Source organism: Triticum aestivum, chromosome 7A (genome assembly GCF_018294505.1).
Source record: "Triticum aestivum cultivar Chinese Spring chromosome 7A, IWGSC CS RefSeq v2.1, whole genome shotgun sequence".
NCBI classification, from domain to species: Eukaryota; Viridiplantae; Streptophyta; class Magnoliopsida; order Poales; family Poaceae; genus Triticum; species Triticum aestivum.
In genome coordinates this window covers 454,073,611-454,087,323 of record NC_057812.1, presented here as the reverse complement: position 1 = coordinate 454,087,323, position 13,713 = coordinate 454,073,611, and the positions used below count along the sequence as shown (strand labels likewise).

Genomic DNA, 13,713 nt, shown 5'->3' with positions numbered 1-13,713 from the left:
GGGGTGCGAATCACCAACTATTTGTCACAAAGTGCGACATATAGGAGGTTCCCTTGGCGACTCCCAGGGTTGAAACCGCAGGTTGCACAGGCAGGGTAGACACCGTTGTTCCTGGCTGGGTCGACAGTTACAGACTCACATCTGGCGAAGAATTTATTTTGCATTTTTTTTAATAAAGGGCACTTTATTACTTAAAAAGTTTAAGTATTACATTCGGCATCTGCATAGTTAAGATGCACGTAACCAATTTATTTTGCAAATGCTGACAAGTTGATTGAAATCCTACGTACATTTTAGCTGTCAGTTTGGGACAGTGAATTCCATTTTTGTAGGATGTAATAATGTCTTACATTATGAGGTGGAGGGAATTGTTCATACTGCCATACATAATTTGAGTTCTCTCGTAAAATAATATTAATACAAAATCTCTACTCTTAATGAACGAATTGGTTGAATAGTACGGTTTATTTTCGTCCCACCATTTTCAACCGTTTTTTTTTCCGCTGGTTTTTTTTCGTCTCCGCTGCCCCTCTCCCCCCGCAAACGCACCAAAAAAACCCTCACGATTCCCGTCCCTACGAGACATCGAAGTCCCTCAGTACGTACGACGTCCTTCGCCGCCGCCCCGTCTACGATCTCCCTGCCGCCGACCCTTGCAGCCGACCACGGACGAACTTCGATTCGTACCTAAGCCGCCGTCCGAGGGGAGACGCCGCCGCCGCGTCTCCAGGTCGGGGCGGTTTGCCGCCGCGTCTCCAGGGCGGGGCGGTTTGATCCGCGTCTCCAGGTCGGGGCGGTTTGATCCCCTGTCGCCGCCGACGTTCGGGATCGCCGCCGCCGCCGAACTCCGGGAGACGCCGTCGCCGCCCTCCGAGGGCAGTGCGCTTTTAATCTCAGGTATGCTGCCTAGGTCTCATCCGGGACCTGGACGTAGTAAACTTTAGACGATCAAAACAAGGCGGGTCTACACATGTGTTTGTGTCATGACCTGGACATAATAAACTTTAGTCGATCAAAACGGCTCCTGATGGATTACATCTCAGGACGACATAAACTTTAGCCTGGCACAATGTTGGTCGTCTTGGACATCCGGATATTCAGAGATAAGCAGTCATGCAGTATCTAATATGTGGGCATTGCCAGTTCCCAGTTGATAGTTTGATCCACTTCCCCAGCTGAAGACTTCCGTTGCAACTAAAATGGGAAAAGGTAAGGAGGATTTGTAAGCGCATCCTAAAGAATTATAGACAAATTAGCTGTCGTACGAAACAGAAGAGAGGCATGCTACCTGAATTGGGAGAATACCCATTAATTAGCCTGTGATACAGGGCAAGAGAGAAGATCAATAGGTATACGACCCTTGGTGTCCTCCAAATTGAGCCTGGCACGACGACGGACGGCCTCGGCTGCGACCTCGTTAATGCTGGTGCAAATTGGCCATGAGGTACAGTGGTGCAAATTGGTGACCCATCTTCTCAGCAGCCATGGAGGAAGCCAAAGGAACCACCAGAGATGGGGAAGCGGTGCTGGGGTAGATCTCTTGTGCTGGAAAAGGACAGGAGATGTAATTCAGGTTACCCAGAAAACTGAATGTATACTTCAAGAGGAAAATCAGGTGTGCTTATTATACTTCAAGAGGAAAATCTGGTTTCCCAGAAAACTGAATGCAAACAGGTAAGTAATTCATGCAAGTACCTAAGCAAAATCAAGTGTGAACATCAGGTGTGCTTAGTATACTTCCATAGGAAACTCAGTCTGACCAGAAAACTGTATGCAGACAGATAAGTTATATGAAGTCTATGTGAAGTACTGAAATTTCATATGAAGTGTATATGAAGTACTGAATGCAAACAGTTAAGTTATATGAAGTCTATATGAAGTAACTAAGCAAAATCCCTACTGAAAATGGTGACAACCAAAGTCTATATATGAAGTACTGAAATTTCAATAAGTGTGCGTACTATACACACATCAAGTGTTTGTGCTCTTCAGCAACCATTGGCAATATGTACTTACCTATTTGCAATATCATATATAGGAAAGTCCATTCAAAAAATCAGATCACAAACCAGTAGCCATCTTGAAGTACTTTGGCACGATCTGATGAATAGCAACCTGCATTAAACCATTAGTAAATCTCTATTTTTTGCTATCAATTCATAGGTACATATGGGGAATCCACAAAGCAAAGCAGCGGAACAAACGACTTTGTCAGATGTACCTCCAGGTATAACTTCGTCTCTAAATCTTGCTGTATATGTCAAGCACTATCCCGCGCTGCTTTGTTGATGAGTAATGAAGTCGTTGCAGATCAGATGGAGGGGGCAAATGTTGATGAGATTTACCCAAGTAGTCCAGGTATGAGTTTGTGCGGATATAGTAATCATAATTTTATGCTTTTAATGTGATCAATTATACCCACGGTTTTACGAACATCCTTCAGAACGGAGGATACTTGAACAAACCGAACAACCGGTTCTTCCCCAACCGACTGATGGTGATAGCACAAATGTTCAACGACCTTCCCATCTGATTACAGGTGAGTATTAAACATAAAATGCCTAATTGACGCTCTTCAGTTAGCACTACACTGACTCGTTCTGTTCAATAACTGTTATTTTTACATCAAGCAGACAGCCCCGCAAAATGTAATGAACCTTCGTTTGTGCCTCCCAGTTGTCTCACACAAGTTTGTGCCACAGATGTAGCACAAAGTTCAAATGGTATTAACTGACGGCGGCATTTCTATGTAAACCGTATATCATGCTTACAGGGGTATTAACCCAGTTTATGGCTTTTGTGTTGTTCCAGTAGCTGAAGATGCGTCTCATATACATGGAGGAAGACATGTGGGGATTAATGCGTCAATACGTGATGCCTTACAAGTTTTACCCGTGTCCGATGCAACATCCGATTACATGACTACAACATCTGGAGTGAATGTCGCCAAACAAACTATGAAAGGTAAATTGTCTGACGAAAAAAGGGAGCAGATAAATGCCAGGAGAGCTGCTTATCGGAAGAAAAAAGAGGATGATGCGGTCAAGCTCCATGGTGACATTCAAACTTCCCTTACAATGTCTGGTATGAATGTTTGTTTTTAATCAATACGGTAAACAATTAATACATCATGCTTTTTTGGTTCGACAAGTCTCACATGTTGCTCCTTCAATGACAATTAACTAGCTAGCATGCAACATAACGAGGAAAAGAGGGAGATAATAAACACGCGGAGGCGGGCAGCTTATCGGAAGAAAGATGATGAGGTTACCGTTGTACGGGAAGCAGTTGTGCAAAATGTTCTCCGGGCCCCTCTCGGTGATATCACTAATGGGTATCAACCAACCTCTGTGGACCTTGATGAAAAAAAGGAGCAGCTAAAAGCTCGGAGGCGAGCTACTTATCGGAAGAAAAAAGAGGACGCCGCCGTCAAGCATCTACATGAAAATCTGCCTGCCCTTGCGATATCAGGTATGAATATAGTATGTTTCAGCAGTACGATGATATATATAGGCCCTTTGTTGCAAACTATAAGGTTATTATCGGAAGATAAATGACGAGTGTACCACCTTCAATATACAAGCAGATGTGCAAAATGTTCATAGGCCCGCTCTCGGTGATATCACTAATGGGTATAAAACATCCTCTGTGGACCTTGACGATAAAAGGGAAGAGATAAAAGCTCGGAGGCGATCTACTTATCGAAAGAAAAAAGATGAGGCCGCCGTCAAGCATCTACATGAAAATCTGCCTGCCCTTACGGTATCAGGTTAGAATGTTTTCTGTTTCAGCACTGCAATTATATTACATACCCGCTCTATTTCAGAATATATGGTTAATATATTTTTCATTCAACTCAACCATTTGAATCTTTGTCCAACCTTCAAAAATAAAACAATAGATGAAACAAAGTTCGTATTGTCGATATTGATATTTGTTGATATTCTACTAGCTTCATTCTTATTGACCAATGAAGTTCTGATTATGTTTTCACATTGTTGTATTACCAGCCAACCCAACTAGGTCGAGCAATACATCATTGTCACATGATGATGCAGTATTGCCTCCTTCCACAGTTCCACTACACTCACATGTGGTGTCTTAACAAACGAGCAAATTGAGCAGAGAAACGCGCGGAGGCGAGCAAGTTATCGGAAAAAAGTGGGTGACGGAACGATTGATCTTCAAGAAAAAAATCAGAAGCTACGAGAATGACGCATGCAACACCCTAAAACCATGACTTCGGATCTGCAAAGAAAAACACCCCGTGTGCTGAATCGATCGCAATGCCACGTCCAGATCTAACTAGCACATTGTCCAACCCTCATGCACATTGTCCGACTCTCACGCTTTCAACCCTCGCGCAACAATACAGTGAACAAATAGAACATGCTCCTACCGTCAATGTTGTCCCCACATACATTCGCAACACCGAAACCGATGGTAGTTATCCTATCAACCATCATGTTTCATCATGTAATCATTCATCAGATATTTACAAATGATTCGATAATGTTGTAGGTGCATACCTAAGCAGAACCTTCGGTGATGGTTAGATGGCGACATCATCGAAATCAATGAGCACCTACAAAGTGCCGACCAGCAAACCAGTGATCCGGTAACAATAGCGGATAATGGAGTGGACGAGCAGAGTCATGAGCCCAGAGCTCGGCGTAGGACGAGAGAGCGAGCTTGCAAGGGCAGTATGGCGGTGAAGAAGCGTCGGGAGAATATTGGCAAGCAAAAAACATGTACGCATGTACCACGTGGTGATAGGAATGCTCTACTAGATCGCCATAATGAAAGGTTTGCAGGTAGGGTGAAGACCCAAACCGTCAGTTCCATCTCCAAACCGGAAATGACCGAGATCGGACAACCTGTCGTAGTTGAAGCACACGGTAACTCGACCTCATCTAGCACGCCGGAGTACACAATCAGAAGTGAAGGTAACACTCCCATCCTTACTCTCCTTGCGTCCCTTGAGACTGAACCCTCATTTATTAGTTTCACGCCTGAGCAGACGACATGGACGCTTACCTTAGTCGTCTCATGAATGAGGATGTCAACCCTGACAGCCTCTTTGACGATGAGTATTACCTGTTTGCTGGTGAAGGTATGTACACCCACTTGAGCAACATCCACCTGTTGGGAATATCACACTAATTATAAGCCATTGTTTCCAGGCTCAGATGCCGATGACATGGAGCACGACGAATTGGAAGACTCAAGTCACAATACCTATGTCGACCATGATCCATTGGACTATGTCTACTCAAACCTCCCAGACCACACACACATACTGAAGCACGCCGCAAATTGCGATCACTGCAAGGCCAAGAAGTTTGTGTCCGAGGCCCCAGGATTCTCCTGTCGCAGTGGGCAGATCCAGCTGAAGCAACCGGAGCCCATCCCGGAGCTAATGAGGCTTTGGTCTAGCATGGATGCGGACTCAAGGCATTTTCGGGAGAACATACGGTTCTTCAACGGCCACTTCTCCTTCACAACCCTCGGCGTCAGCCTTGATGAAAGCTACACAAACATGAAGTCTGGGGTGTACACGTTCCGGGCGCACGGCACCATCTACCACAACGTTCATTCCTTCGGGCCAACATCACGTCCAGAGCATCTACAGTTGTACTTCTACGACGATGACCCAAGCCTAACCCATCGCAAGGCTGCCACCGAGCAATTAGACCAGGATGTCGTCAGAAAGTTAGTGGACATACTCAGGGAAAACCCGTACTCCCAGCAGTTTAGGGGTTTGGGTGCGCACATGGACAACCTCGACGATTACAGGATAGACCTCAACACTGACCAGAGACTAGACCAACGGAAGTATAATAGACCTCTGTCATCTGAGGTCGCTGCAATTTGGGTGGAGGGCACTGACCTAGCGAAGAGGTTCGACCATAGGATTACACTTTGCGGGAATGACAACCAGAGGCACAGTATACATGTGACGGCTGGCTCATATGACCCGCTCTCTTACCCACTCTTCTACCCAAGGGGGGAGCTTGGTGGGCACCTAAAACTTCCTACACGTGATGTCCCTTGGCCGGTTGTGCAACAACCAAGAGGTAGGCGTGATGATGATGATGATGACGATGCAGGTAAGCCTTATGTGTATTCTTTCGTTTAGATGAATTGTATACTTCTCATATGAATCTTAATGTCCGCGTTACTCATCCATGTGCAGAGGGGAATAGCAGGTTATGCGTCTCGGTGAGAGACTACTACTGTTACATGCTCCAGACACGACCTGGGATATTCAATCCCATACTCTGTGGAGCACGATTGCTCCAGCAATGGGGGGTAGACATGTACATCAAGATTGAGAGTTGTAGGTTGAAATGGTACAGGAAGAACCAGACAAAGATCCGTGCTGACCTGTATAAAGGAGTTGTTGATGCAATTACATCCGGGGAGACCCGGGCAAGCGTTGTTGGAGTAAGGATGGTGCTCCCTGGAACGTACCCAGGTGGCGACCGCGACATGAAGCGGAGCCATATGGATGCCATGGCAATTGTCCATACCTACGGGAAGCCTGACATCTTCTTGACCATGACCTGCAACCCTAACTGGGAAGAGATAACGAATGAGTTGTTTCCTGGCCAGACAGCGCAAGACCGACCTGATCTTGTGGCTCATGTGTTCCATGGCAAGCTAGAGGCTATGAAAGAGATGTTGTTCAAGAAGAATATCCTGGGTGTTGTTGTCGCACATGTATACGTAGTCGAGTTCCAGAAGAGGGGCCTCCCCCATGCACACTTTTTGTTGATCATGGATTCTGCCTATAAGCTTGTCGTTCCAGAGCAGTACGACCGGCTCATTTCTGCCGAGCTCCCAGACAAGCAGAAGTATCCTGAACTCCACGCATTGGTGGTGAAACATATGATGCACGGACCATGCGGTGCTCTCAACCCAAAAAATGTGTGCATGCAACAGAACGAGTGCAAGTGCAGATACCCGCGGCCGTTCAATGAAAACACAACCCAGGGCAAGGACTCATACCCAGTTTATCGTCATCGAGATAATGGTCGGCAGGCTAAGGTCCGGAGTAAAATGTTGGACAACAGATGGGTTGTGCCGTATAACCCTTACCTTCTGCAGATGTTCAATTGCCACATCAACGTTGAGGTTTGCTCTAGCATAAATGCCGTCAAATACCTTTACAAGTACATATACAAGGGCCATGATAGGGCTTCTTTCAGCATCGACCAGCCCGACGCCGATGGTAATATTGATGAGATCAAAAGATACGTAGACGCGAGGTGGGTTACTCCTCCAGAGGCGATGTGGAGGATATTTGGCTTCCCCTTGTGTGCCAATGACCCGCCTGTCCTACAGTTGCCTCTTCATCTCCCGAATATGCACAGGGTGGCATTCAATGAGCAAGCTCACTTGACCGACGTAGTCGCCTCTGAGAATGCTTCCAAATCCATGTTGACAGAGTATTTCAAAGCTAACCAAAACCACCCGTGGGCTAGGAATATATTGTACAAGGATTTTCCTGGAAGGTTCACATGGCAGAAGGGTAAGAAGTATTGGAAAGAGCGGGTGGAGCATTATCAGATAGGTCGAATTGTGTCTGCCAATCCTGCAGAGGAGGAGCGATACTATCTGCGTGTGCTGCTAAACCATGTTGCTGGCAAGACATCCTATGAGGACCTGCTCACCGTGGATGGTAGGCTATGCGGGAGCTTTAGAGAGGTTGCCGAAAGGTTGGGACTCATCGAGGCAGATAACACGCTCGACGACTGTCTTACCGAGGCAGAGCAGTGGGCGATGCCATGTTCGCTCAGGAGGCTCTTTGCAACAATTTTGGTGCACTGTGAGCCAGGCGACGTGCGTGGTTTATGGGATAGGCACTTCGAGCCTATGTCTGATGACTATCGGCGATCACACACGTACCCGATTGAGGTGGAACAGATGGTATTGCTTGACATTATGGGTATGTTGCAGTCCATGGGCAAAGACATAGCTGATTTCGCTCTTCCATGCATTGACGAAGCGTTCGACCCAACCGAGGGCGAGGCCAGAGAAGTGATCGAGGAATCCAACGTCGATTTTGACATCAACGACACTAAATTGGCTTCGTCGCTAAACTCAGAGCAAAGGGCTGCATACGATGAGATACTAGCTTTTGTTGAACACAGTGATGGGGGTGTGTTCTTTGTTGATGGCCCGGGAGGTACAGGGAAGACCTTCCTGTACAGGGCGCTGCTCGCCAAGGTTCGAAGCGAGGGAAGCATCGCTATCGCTACCGCGACGTCAGGCGTCGCCGCTTCTATCATGCCTGGAGGCAGGACTGCCCACTCGAGGTTCAAGATCCCATTGAGCTGCGACGATGGCGCCTCATGCACCTTCACGAAGCAGAGTGGTACCGCCAAGCTACTAAGGATGGCCTCATTGATACTATGGGATGAGGCCACCATGACTAAGCGACAGGCGGTCGAGGCATTGGACAACAGCATGCGTGACATCATGGGAAGACGGGACCGACCCTTTGGAGGAAAAACTGTTGTGTTTGGCGGGGACTTCAGACAGGTGCTTCCGGTCGTCAGGAGGGGGTCCCGGGGTCAGATAATCGATGCAACCCTCCGAAGTTCACACCTCTGGAAGGGTATGCGCCAGCTAAGGCTCATCACCAACATGAGGGCTCATAATGACACCTGGTTTGCGGATTACTTGCTAAGGGTAGGCAATGGCACCGAGGAAGTTGACGATCAAGGAAACATACGACTCCTTGAAGATATTTGTGTGCCGTCTACAGGCGAGGGTGACGACCTGGAGAAGCTGATTGATCATGTGTTCCCAAGACTAGATGAGAACATGTCCAATCCGAATTACATGACTTCACGCGCAATCCTCTCCACCACGAACGACAACGTCGACAAGATAAACATGCGCATGGTAGAGCGTTTTCGGGGAGAAGAAGTAATCTACCATAGCTTTGATAGTGCAGAAGACGACCCGTATGGCTACTATGCTCCTGAGTTCCTAAATGGATTGACTCCCAACGGTCTGCCTCCGCATGCACTCAAACTGAAGCTCAACTGCCCTGTCATACTTCTGAGGAACATTGATCCGGCTAATGGTCTGTGTAACGGGACGAGGCTTGTGGTGCGAGGTTTCGAGAGGAACGCCATCGACGCAGAAATAGTGATCGGACAATAGGCAGGTAGGAGGGTATTCCTTCCTCGAATACCCCTATGCTCGTCTGACAACGACATGTTTCCATTCAAGTTCAAGAGGAAGCAATTTCCTGTAAGGCTTAGCTTTGCTATGACGATTAACAAGGCTCAAGGACAGACGATTCCGATTGTTGGCGTGTACCTACCTAATCCGGTGTTCTCTCATGGTCTACTCTATGTCGCATTGTCCCGAGCCACCGCGAAGAAAAATATAAAGATCCTCATTGAGAAGGAGAAGGAGAAGGAGAATGCCAAGAAGCAAAGCGGTAAATCTAAGAAGCGAAAAAGACCTGTCTTGTCCTTACAGACCTCGATGAAGAACATCATCTATAAGGAAGTCCTTACAGGCTAAAGTCCGCTCTTAGATATGACAGAGGATTTACTCTTATGCTACAGATAATTTGGTGCTTTCGATGTTCTTGTACAGATCTCTATATTTCGATGTTAGCAATTGAACTTTATTATGTTTATACTACAAGGCGTGATTTAATAATATTGCCTCAAATTTGAGACTTTGCAAGTTGCCAAGTTTTGCTGTATGTGACATTATTTTCCGTTTTGTTGGTTTGCTTATGCATATTATTCTTTTGTTGTTTTGTAATCAATCATCTACAACATCTAAACTCGGCTTTGTTTTCTTGTACAAATAATGCACACTGCCTGGGTCACTCCGTTGTTGTAAAACTAGACTCCACTGGAGTGTTCTACATTATATAAATATTTATGATGCGGCCCCAAAGCATGCACAGTCAATGTTATTATTATTTTACTATTTATTTATTTCCCTTATGCAGAATAACTCTGGTTGCTTGATCATGACCGAGACTATCTTTGGTATTAGAACTCCAGTTACACCAATTGGTTATTTGCATCTCAAGTTAAGTTAGTCACTGTTAATCAACAATGAAATGTGGCCATTGGTTCTTCGATAATTGATGGTACAGATGGGCAAAGCAACCAGAGTATATCCCACTGGATTAATGGTACAGATGGGCAAACCGTTAAGGGCGGTGACTTCACTGCCTTAGGCTGGACGGTTCAATATTTAGTAGCAAACCGTTAAATATTTAGTAGCAATATTAACTCCCTTCCATCCCATTACAAATTAATTTCAGTTAAAAAAAACTTGTATCTCGGAATAAAGGTGGTGGAACTCCCCTTAATCTGTACCAGATATTAATACTTAACCCTACATGGAACATTGCAAGTAGTCGCTGGAAATCGTAGTGATGCTGAAAAAAAGGTGTACAGTAAACATCCATGGCAATAGCTAATGGTTCAAAAGCCAACAGAGAAACTCTACTTCACAGAAAGCTTGTGTGCGTTTGGAAGCAAAGTAATTTTGAAGTTTTTCAGGAATAGGAGCCCACAGTTTACCTCCTATCTTTGGAAGCCCATTCACAATCCTTACATCCTTTGATAGAAATGAGATGAACCAGTCGGCGTTAAAAATTTCAGCAAAGTCACTGCAGAGTGCAGAGAAATGGTATAAACACAAAAAACACGTTTCAGTCTTCTTAAAAACATGAGCAGACCTAGAAGACTAGGATAAGAAATTGCAGGTACTTGAAAAAACCTGCTGCTTTCCAGAAGGAGGTTTGGTCCAATTTGGGAACAACGAGTGTTGCATTTAAAATACGTGCAGCAACAACAACATCAATTATTTGAGAAGAAGCACACATTAATCAGGATAATGGGCATAGTTATGAGAATATCATAATATGTAATCAGGAAATACACGTAGCTACTACATAGTTAGCTGTGAAACATGACGAGACACTCCTAAGCTTACTCACTTTCAAAATAAAAATTGCAGAGACCTCAGACTGCAAGCTTTGCCACATCCTTACACACTACTATACTCAGGAGGTGCCAAACTGTTCATCGAATTAGCCTATAATTTTCATAGTCTGACTGAAGATTACTAATGGTTTCAAAATATTGCAAGAGAATACAAGCTCTAACATGTGTTTTGTGGTTTCTGGAAAAAGCCATAGTACTACATACTTTCAAGTGTTTGGCTTAAAAAAATACTGTTGTTTAAGTTACTGTGGTATCTATCATATTGAAGTTTTTCTGCAGCATTTAAAAAAATACTGTCGCGATCAATTTTTTTAACTAAACCAACAGAAAACATGAGGGAGAGATTAACAGAGAAATGTTACACGGCAGGGGATTCATCTTTACACCAAGTCAAGACAGAGTATTCATAGTTTTATTAGGCTCTGTTCCATGATAGCTAGCACCACAATCCTTTGCAAAAGGTGTCGAGATTTGTTGCTATTTCTTACAAATTTGGAGCACCATATTAAAGTACATTTAGAAGAGGCATGCTTAGATCATACGGCAATTTCATCTACTACTGATCAAGTCACTATTAGTATAAAACTTGCCAAAAAATACTGTGTCCCAAAATACAGAATGCAATGCAAACTGCCCTATCCGTGCCATCATGCAGAAGTAGTAATTTCATTTGTTGCCTACTCACTACTCGAGCATTTGTACATAACATCTACCATTCAATAACTAATCCTTAAACAGAAAATTAAATTGGGCGAAGTGAGCACGGCACATTTTCAACTCGGCTACATCTAACAGAAGCACAAAACTTAAATAAACACCAATGAAGCAACTGAAGAGTACCTCCTCCACGCCAGCCTTTAGCCTCCATCTTGCCCTCACGCACAGCCACTCGGTCCGCATATCTGCAGAAACAGAAACATTACTCCTCCAAGCCCCCAGCAATGGCACGCATTTCTCGAAACCACACCAATTCGAGCCAGACCGCACCTGGACCACTCCTCCCCAAATCACGGATATCACGGCGCTTACCTCCGCGTCGGAGAGTTCGATCTTGAACGCCTGCTCCGCGCCGGGCCTGACGATACTGAGACGCCTCCGGGACCGAACCACCGCCGCCGCGTACCAATGGATGGAGCATCACGTCGCGTACGAGACCGGAGCGGATGAGGGTGGGGCTGTCTACAGCGAAGATGGAGGCGGCAGGGATGAGATCGGGGCTGGCTCAAACTGGAAGGGATTGGGGTTTCAAGACGTGGAGGTCGGCCCAAAGGCCAGAGCTAGCGGCGGAGATGCGGGCGCCGCCGTCGTGGGGGAGAGGGGGAGGCCGGCGACGCGGCGGGAAGAGGACGGGGAGAGAGTGAGCGGATGTTAGGGGGAGAGAGTGGGCGGGAAAAGGTGGGGTTTGAAGATGCGGAGGTCAGCCCAAAAGCCAGAGCTAGCAGCGGAGATGCAGCCATGCAGGCGCCGTCGTCGCGTCGGAGAAGAGGAGGCCGGTGATGCGGTGGGGAGAGAGTGAGTGGGTGTGAGTGGGAGAGAGTGGGTGGGATTAGGTTGGGTGGGTGAAAAAGAAAATTATTCTTTTTGCAAATAGAAAAATGTGTTAGTCTCACTTTTGTTTTTACTACTCCCTCAGTTCCTAAAAATAGATCTTGTTAAAAATAAAGACTACATATGCATATATATAGATATATTTTAAAGTGTACATTCATTCATTTTGCTTCGTATTTGGTCTGCATTAGAATCTCTAAAAGACTTATATTTAGGAACAGAGTGAGTATATATTTTACGATGCTTATGTAATGAGTGAGGCCTTTTGGAGGCCGAGCGACCTGGAGGCCGTTATCTAGGCCATGTGTTCAGACGTTGTGATATGTGCAGCATACATTTGCAATGCATATACGGTAGCTATTAACTGGGAATACACAGGTGCCATTGGCTGGTGTGCTAGATTTGTACAGGGACCTCCGCTTGGGTGGAGCTTGCAAGTACGTGATGTGCCTCCTGGCCAGCTTTCAATTTTCCACATGTGGCACCAGGGTCGGGCTGATGTGTCATTAAATTAAATGGTATTAAACGTGATGATACAAGTCGCTTTACATTTGCTGGGAGGCACATATTTATCTTTTTCCGGTCGTCCACTTCCTCTGGCACATTACACAGGAGCGATTTCACCATCGATGGAATGGAATTCTTCATGAGTGTCAAAATTCATACTTGTTCTAATTTTGGTATTCGGTTGGGTGTGCGGGGTCTCTCAACCCCTTTGCCATCAATCTTCGTATAAGTTAACACGGTGCTTGTTAGAAAATGAAAATAAAATAAGTGACGAACATGGTGTGTGTAATTGATTTTAAAATAAAATACGACCACACTAGGTAGAGTGCATCTTATTTTAGCTGGTTAAGAAAAAAAATATGATGTAAAATATAAAAAATAGCATAATTATTTTTCCATCTTCATGCGGAAAAAACTGCAACCATAAAAAACGGTAGGGTGCATCTTAATTTAATTGATTAGGACACTGGTGTAGTATTTTTGATTGGCTGAAAAATTGAAGAGCATTGGTAATTGAACAGTTTTCAGCCTTTGCTAGAGACTGACAATAAATTATCATTCCGTGTGTATGATTTAATTGTGTCCGTGCGAGTATAACCCATGGGAATTTCTTGGATGTTTCGCATCTGGAAAACGTTGGTTAGTGGAGTGTCATGGGGTC

At 45.2% G+C, this 13,713-nt stretch overlaps 2 protein-coding genes across 18 annotated transcripts; one reads left to right on the top strand and one right to left on the bottom strand.

Moving 5' to 3' along the window:
- The first annotated feature begins 608 nt into the window (after positions 1-608).
- LOC123147515 (uncharacterized) lies at positions 609-3,795 on the top strand. 2 transcript variants are annotated; one of them, XM_044566788.1, is made up of 8 exons: positions 609-897; positions 2,164-2,227; positions 2,311-2,358; positions 2,444-2,539; positions 2,634-2,723; positions 2,812-3,084; positions 3,187-3,471; positions 3,587-3,795. In XM_044566788.1, the coding sequence occupies exons 2-8, from the start codon at positions 2,170-2,172 to the stop codon at positions 3,772-3,774; spliced, it is 1,038 nt and encodes a 345-aa protein (XP_044422723.1). In that variant the 5' UTR covers positions 609-897; positions 2,164-2,169; the 3' UTR covers positions 3,775-3,795. The 2 variants fall into 2 exon arrangements, with proteins under 2 accessions (XP_044422723.1, XP_044422722.1); XM_044566787.1 differs by lacking the exon at positions 609-897 and adding an exon at positions 1,445-1,674.
- LOC123147516 (O-fucosyltransferase 6) lies at positions 892-12,548 on the bottom strand. Of its 16 annotated transcripts, none has more exons than XR_006473232.1 (8): positions 12,027-12,548; positions 11,838-11,899; positions 10,761-10,773; positions 10,572-10,660; positions 2,222-2,277; positions 2,070-2,115; positions 1,289-1,545; positions 892-1,194 (listed from the first exon to the last, which is right to left on the bottom strand). XR_006473232.1 is itself a non-coding variant. In XM_044566789.1 (5 exons), exons 1-4 carry the CDS (start codon positions 10,874-10,876, stop codon positions 1,476-1,478), a joined length of 321 nt encoding a protein of 106 aa, XP_044422724.1. In that variant the 5' UTR covers positions 10,877-11,831; the 3' UTR covers positions 892-1,194; positions 1,289-1,475. The 16 variants fall into 16 exon arrangements, 1 of the variants encoding a protein (XP_044422724.1); XR_006473228.1 differs by lacking the exon at positions 10,761-10,773 and adding an exon at positions 1,696-1,767 and having other exon boundaries at positions 12,027-12,547; XR_006473220.1 differs by lacking the exon at positions 10,761-10,773 and adding an exon at positions 1,696-1,767 and having other exon boundaries at positions 2,017-2,115; positions 12,027-12,546.
- Between the last annotated feature and the right edge of the window lie 1,165 nt (positions 12,549-13,713).

Coding starts and splice junctions, on each gene's coding strand:
- LOC123147515 (XM_044566787.1), top strand. CDS start 1,591: ATGTATACTTCAAGAGGAAAATCAGGTGTGCTTATTATACTTCAAGAG. Junction 2,724..2,811: donor TGTAGCACAAAGTTCAAATG/GTATTAACTGAC, acceptor GTGTTGTTCCAG/TAGCTGAAGATGCGTCTCAT. Junction 3,472..3,586: donor GCCTGCCCTTGCGATATCAG/GTATGAATATAG, acceptor ATATACAAGCAG/ATGTGCAAAATGTTCATAGG.
- LOC123147516 (XM_044566789.1), bottom strand. CDS start 10,876: ATGTGTGCTTCTTCTCAAATAATTGATGTTGTTGTTGCTGCACGTATT. Junction 10,661..10,760: donor AAAGCAGCAGGTTTTTTCAA/GTACCTGCAATT, acceptor TGCACTCTGCAG/TGACTTTGCTGAAATTTTTA. Junction 2,116..10,571: donor TGGGCTTCCAAAGATAGGAG/GTAAACTGTGGG, acceptor GGTTTAATGCAG/GTTGCTATTCATCAGATCGT.